The sequence below is a fragment of the Elephas maximus genome, chromosome 3 (genome assembly GCF_024166365.1).
Source record: "Elephas maximus indicus isolate mEleMax1 chromosome 3, mEleMax1 primary haplotype, whole genome shotgun sequence".
NCBI lineage: Eukaryota > Metazoa > Chordata > Mammalia > Proboscidea > Elephantidae > Elephas > Elephas maximus.
This window is the reverse complement of record NC_064821.1, coordinates 22,841,528-22,848,423: the sequence shown is the minus strand read 5'-3', so window position 1 is coordinate 22,848,423 and position 6,896 is coordinate 22,841,528. Positions and strand designations below refer to the sequence as shown.

The 6,896-nt window shown below is 44.4% G+C and overlaps 1 protein-coding gene across 1 annotated transcript; it reads right to left on the bottom strand.

Moving 5' to 3' along the window:
• Positions 1–1,021: 1,021 nt before the first annotated feature.
• LOC126071080 (serine/threonine-protein kinase MARK2-like) lies at positions 1,022–3,052 on the bottom strand. The gene has a single exon (XM_049875374.1). It carries the CDS (start codon positions 3,050–3,052, stop codon positions 1,022–1,024), a length of 2,031 nt encoding a protein of 676 aa, XP_049731331.1.
• Between the last annotated feature and the right edge of the window lie 3,844 nt (positions 3,053–6,896).

Genomic DNA, 6,896 nt, shown 5'->3' with positions numbered 1-6,896 from the left:
AGGCTACTAAAGTTCTATAAATGGGTGTGCTAGAAAAATTTCTCCTAGGGTGGAGACGATAGGGCAGGTGGTCTCCCTCTGAAAACAATAAACAGGTTCAGAAAAGGATCCAATGTATAATAGAATTGATGCCTATTCTTGAAATACTTAGGCCCACTTGAAAGTCTTCCATGTTGAGTTTCGCATGGCCCAGGATCTAATTTGATGGCTAAACTCCAGATTTTTTCACAAGGAAGAACATATGATGTCATTCCACAACTCGCCTGGTCTTCGGTCATTAGTGTTCAGTCAGTGAATGTATTCTTGAGATGGTCTCTAAATTCAGGTGAGACAAGCTCAAGGTCATACTTTGGCTCTTGTGGACTTGGTCTGATTTTCTTCAGCTTCAAGATGTTTCAGAAATAGACTGGAGGCCTTTCTTTCAAGTCATCTGTGTGTGGAGTTAAACCGACAACTTTCTGGTTTGCTGTTCAGTGCATCCCAAGGGACTCCAGAGAGATCTCGATGGCCGTGTTAGTGAATCAAGTGGCTTTCCCTATTACAAGCTTTCCTTTGTCTGTCTGAACGGATGAATTTGGGAGTGTTTGTTTTGTTTTCATGAATTCTTTGCTTCATGTTTGCTGCAGCGGATCTGTAGGAATCTGAGAGCAAAGACGAGGTGGAAGTGCTTAAACCTGGAGAGGCCAAGCTGTTGTCGCTGAAGTTTACGTGGAGGAACCAGCTCCATGGAGCCCAACGAGATGATGTGGAAGATCTGCCAAGTGTGCGATGCCAACAGCTGCGAGTGGGATGTCTCCCGGGCATATGTGTTGCTGTGCACACGTGACGTGCAGGCCAAGAGGACTTTGTGCAGTGGAGGATGAAGGTATGCACACTGCCTTGATGATTGCTCAACAGGGTTCAAGTGAAGTGAATTTCGGGCACCTTTTTTAGGTGGGTTTTCCGAACATTGCCTTCAAAATTACAGAGGAGCTTAAACCTTGGAACTCCTGTTTTCTCTCAGGCAGCTGCTGCCCCCATTTTAAAGTGCAAGGTCACTGGTGATTTTTGAGACAATGTTATTGAAGGCCTCAGAGGTCCCTGAAATTCTCTTCACTTTTACCCCATTGAGAGTCCTCCGAGGCAGGGTGCACACCTCCATCCTCCACTGAGTGAAGTCCTGTTGTCCTGGTGTGCCATTCATACACAGCAGTGTGTATTTGTGTGTGAGATCCCAGTCACAGCCATTGGCATCCAACACTTGACAGATCTCCTGCAGCATCTCGTCGGGCTCCAAGGAACTGGTGATCTTCATCCTCCAGGTAAATTTGAGAGAGCGTGGTTTGGCCTGTTGAGGTTTGATCATTTGTGCAGCTTTGCTGTCTGATGCTTTGTGGTCCTTTTTGTCATATGTAAAACAAAGGCATCTTCTCATGAGCTTAAAGAACCTCCCAGTGGCCCGCTTCCAGCCCTGGCTGCTGACAGAGGAAGAGGCTGGACTCACAGTCTGGGGCAAACTCGGCTGGTCAGGTAACTCATGCACCTGCTCCTCAGAGGAAGAGGCTAGACTCACAGTCTGGGGCAAACTCGGCTGGTCAGGTAACTCAAGCACGTGCTCCTCATTTGCGGAGCTTAGATTTGACATTCCCTGGGTAAAACTGGTTTTCTCCGGGGCCCCGGCACTCTCGTTGATGGTGTAGGCTGAGGAGGAAGGCACAGAAACACACTGGGGTGGTGTGATGGGCTGTGGCACCTCACTGTTTCTCCCCTTGGCATACAGGTCAGAGTCCTGGTTGGGCTGTGCCCAGGCTGTGGTAGATTGCTGCCGCAGGTGGGCCAGGGCCAGGGAGAATGATGGAGAAGTAGACACCATGGAGGTCCCCATCCCTCCCTCAGAGAGAGTGTTCAAAGCATCGCGGATGTAGTAACCAAAGGTGGGAATGGTGGGCTCGGTGTAACTACGCTGTTTGGGTTTAGGACAGACGGTAGGAGGCACTTCATGGGATGAGGAAGGAGTGTGGCTATCGGTGCAATGGGCTTCAGCCTGGGGTTCCAGGGTGCTGGTGTGGCTGTCAATCTCATATGTGTCGTGACGCAGGATCAGATAGGTGGCGTTCGCATCATTGTAATTGTGGTTCAACAGTGAGTCATGAATGTCTTCCTGCACGTAACCTGTGTTCACCGTCACCTCAGTGTGCCAGTGGTTATCGTAGTCTGGGAGTGGCTGCACATAGAGCTTTTGTTTTTCTTCATGGCTCACCTTCATCCATGGATGTGCTAGGATGTCCTCTAACGTGGCTCTCTTTCTTGGGTCACGAATGAAAATTTTACTGAGCAGGTGTTGACACTGGCTAGACATGTGGAAGGGAACGTGATATTGTCCCTGCAGCACCTGCTCTCGCAGCTTCGTCAAGGTCTTCCCACGAAAAGGCAGAGATCCAGTTACCATGAAGTATAGGATGACTCCCAGGCTCCACACATCCACTGGGGGTCCGTCATACTTTTCTCCCTGAAGGAGTTCTGGGGCAGAATAAGGGGGAGTGCCACAGAAGGTATCCAGCTTGCTCCCTGGGGTGAATTCAGTTCCTAAACCAAAGTCTGCAAGTTTGATGTTCATTCGCTTGTCCAATAGTAGGTTTTCTGTTTTCAGATCCCTATGAACAATACTCTTGTCGTGGCAGTACTTCACCGCTGACACTATTTGTTGGAATTTCGTTTGGGCCTCTTTTTCGCTCATGAAGCCATGATTCACTAGGTGGTAAAAGAGGTCCCTTCCACTTGCATACTCCATCACTATATAGAGGGCGTGCTCATTCTCTATGACTTCAAACAGCTTTACAATATTTGGATGATGGAGATCCTTCATAATTTCTATCTCTCTGTATAGTCTGTGGAGGTCGGAGGACGTGTGCTGGATCTTGTCAATTATTTTAATGGCTACCTCTTGGCCGGTGATGATGTGCTGGGCCAGCTTGACCTTGGCAGATGCCCCCTTGCCGATGGTTCTGAGGAGGTGGTAGCGTCCCACATGAGTTTCCTCCACAGCAGAGAAGGCTAAGTGGCTCTGCAGCATGTTGGCTATGGTGCGAAGGCGTAGCGGGCTTTGGGATAAGAGGTGCCCTGGTGGTAGGATTAAAAACTTAAAAACCCAAAACCCTAAAAAGTGGTGACTAAAAACTTAATGAAATATGGAAAAAATGAGAAAAAGTTAAAATATAATCAAAAAGGTAAAATGAGAAAAGAGGAAGTAAAATTTTAAAAACTGATAAAAATAAGATAAATTGTATATATAAACAAAACAAGAAATCAATGAGAAAGATTCAAAAAAGGAATAAATAACATGAGGATAAGAAAAAATACAAAATAAAACAATAATAGTAAGATGATAAAAAAATTAACAAGTACATAGAAAAAAAGAAAAATTGAGGATGTAAAGGAAGAATAAAATGAAAAACGAATGAATGCAAATGAGGAAAAACAAAGAGAAAATAAGAATAGCTGGCGAGGAAATAGAAAAACCACAATTTAAAGAGAAAACAAGCCAAGTTTGGTCACGATGTCTCAGGTCACTGAAGGAGCTTCCTGAGCCAGAAAGACCACAAACCTAGGTTTCCAGGGACTTATATAGGGGCTTGGAGTTCCAAAGAATTGGCTCCTTATGAGGTCACCACAAGAAATGGACCAATAAAAACGGGGGGTAATTGACTGTGCTTTTTGTTCTCAGGGATTCTTTACTCATTTTTTTTAGAAGAAAAATGTGTGTGTGTGTGTGTGTGTGTGTGTGTGTGTAGAGCAAGAATTCCACAGAGCTTTTCTTTCCTTTTTATTGATCTTCATGTTATTTTTTTTATTGTGTTCCAAATATACATAATAAAACACGCCATTTCAACAATTTCTACATGTGCATTTGTTACATTGCTTATATTCAAGCTGTGCAAGCATTTCACGGTTTATGTTCCAAATCATTCCACTACCTTTCACATAAACTCAATGATCCTAATCAAAAACTCTTCCTTCCCCCTCCCTGTCACCCCTGGTAACCACTAATAAGCTTTGTTTTGTGTATATTTGCTTATGTCCTATAAGTGAGATCAGAATGCATCTCTCCTTTTCTGACTGACTGACTTTTCTCAGCTTGGTGTTTTCAGGCTTCATCCATGTTGTCGTATGCATCAAGACTTCATTTTTGGGAGTGTGTGTAATATTCCATTGGAAGTCCCTGGCTTGCACCAACAGTTAATTGCTCATCTACTAGTTTGGGGGTTCAAACCCACCCAGAGACTTCTCAGAAGACAGGCCCGGTGATCCGCTTTTGAATGGTCAGAGCCTTGAAAACCTTGTGGAGCAGTTCTACTCCATTGTGTGTACGTACCAAAGTTTGTGTATCCATTCACCTGCTGATAGACATTTTGGCTGTGTTCATCTTTTGCTTCTTGTGAAAAGTGCTGCAGTGAACAGTTGTATATAGATTTCCGCTTGCGTTCCTGCCTTGCATACTGGCTGTTGTTGTTATTAGATGCTGTCGAGTTGATTCTGACTCATAGCGACCCTAGGTACAACACAACAAAACACTTCCTGGTTCTGCCCCATCATCAGAATTGTTGCTGTGTTTGAGCCCACTGTTGCAGCCACTGTGTCAGTCTGTCTTGTCAAGGTCTTCCTCTTTCTCCCTAACCCTCTACTTCACTAAGTGTCTTAGTTACCTAGTGCTGCCATAACAGCAATACCACAAGTGGATGGCTTTAACAAAGAGAAATTTATTCTCTCCCAGTCTACAAGGCTACAAGTCCAAACTCAGGGTGCCAACTCCCAGGGAATTCTTTCTATCTTTGTTGTTTCTGGGAGAAGGTCCTTGTCATGAATCATTTTCTCCTGGCCTAGGAGCTTCTCAGCACAGTGACCGTAGGTCCAAAGAATGTGCTCTGCTCCTGGCACATCTTTCTTGGTGGCATGAGGTACTTATATCTCTCTGATTACATTTCTCTCCTTTTATCTCTTGGAAGATAAAAGGTGGTAGAGGTCACACCCCAGGGAACCTCCCCTTCCATCGGATCTGGGCTGTGACTTTCGTAAACGCGTTTCATCCCTTTCTATTCAATCCATGACATTCCACCTTGTTGTTGTTGTTGCTAGGTGCCATCGAGTCGGTTCTGACTCATAGTGACCCTGTGCACAACAGAGCGAAACACTGCCCGGTCCTGCGCTATCCTTACAATCGTAGTTATACTGGAGCTTATTGTTGCAGCCACTGTGTCAATCCACCTCATTGAGGGTCTTCCTCTTTTCCGGTAACCCTGTACTCTGCCAAGCATGATGTCCTTCTGCAGGGACTGATTGCTCCTGACAACGTGTCCAAAGTATGTAAGATGCAGTCTCACCATCCTTGCCTCTAAGGAGCATTCTGCTGCACTTCTTCCAAGACAGATTTGTTCGTTCTTTTGGAGGTCCATGGTATATTCAGTATTCTTCGCCAACACCACAATTCAAAGGTGTCAGTTCTACTTTGGTCTTCCTTATTCATTGTCCAGCTTTTACACGCGTATGATGTGATTGAAAATACCATGGCTTGGGTCAGGCACATCTTAGTCTTCAGGTGACATCTTTGCTCTTCAACACTTTGAAGAGGTCCTTTGCAGCAGATTTGCCCAATGCAACGCGTCTTATGATTTCTTGACTGCTGCTTCCATGGGTGTTGATTGTGGATCCAAGTAAAATGAAATCCTTGACAACTTCACTCTTTTCTTCGTTTGTCATGATGTTGCTCATCAGTCCAGTTGTGAGAATTTTTGTTTTCTTTATGTTGAGGTGTAATCCATACTGAAGGCTGTGGTCTTTGATCTTCATCTGTAAGTGCTTCAAGTCCTCTTCACTTTCAGCAAGCAAGGTTGTGTCATCTGCATAACGCTAGTTGTTAATGAGTCTTTCTCCAATCCTGATGCCCCATTCTTCTTCATATAGTCCAGCTTCTCGTATTATTTGCTCAGCATGCAGATTGAATAGGTATGGTGAAAGAATACAACCCTGATGCACACCTTTCTTTACTTTAAACCAATTAGTATCCCCTTGTTCTGTCCAAAGAACTGCCTGTTGATCTATGTAAAGGTTCCTCAAGAGCACAATTAAGCGTTCTGGAATTCCCATTCTTTGTCTTATCCATAGTTTGTTATGATCCACACAGTCGAATGCCTTTGCATAGTCAATAAAACACAGGTACACATCCTTCAGGTATTCTCTGCTTTCAGCCAGGATCCCTCTGACAGCAGCAATGATATCCCTGATTCCACATCCTCTTCTGAAACCTGCCTGAATTTCTGGCAGTTCCCTGTCGACATACTGCTGTAGCCGTTTTTGAATGATCTTCAGCAAAATTTTCCTTGTATGTGATATTAACGATATTCTATAACTTCCACATTCGGTTGGATCACCTTTCTTTGGAATAGGCATAAATATGGATCTCTTCCAGTCAGTTGGCCAGGAAGCTGTCTTCCATATTTCTTGGCATAGACGAGTGAGCACGTCCAGCGCTACATCTGTTTGTTGAAACATCTCAACTGATATTCCATCAATTCCTGGAGCCTCGTTTTTCGCCAGTGGTTTCAGAGCGGCTTGGACTTCTTCCTTCAGTACCATCGGTTCCTGATCATATGCCACCTCTTGAAATGGTTGAATATCAACTAACTCTTTTTGGTATAATGACTCTGTGTATTCCTTCCATCTTCTTTTGATGCTTCCTGCATCGTTTAATATTTTCCCCGTGGAATCCTTCACTATTGCAACTCGAGGTTTGAATTTTTTCTTCAATCCTTTCAGCTTGAGAAATGCCGAGCGTGTTCTTCCCTTTTGGTTTTCCATCTGCAGCTCCTTGTACATGTCATTATAATACTTTGTCTTCTCAGCTGCCCTTTGAAATCTTCTGT

What these genes read in the sequence shown, in the direction of transcription:
- LOC126071080 (XM_049875374.1), bottom strand. Translation starts at nt 3,052, where the DNA reads ATGCTGCAGAGCCACTTAGCCTTCTCTGCTGTGGAGGAAACTCATGTG.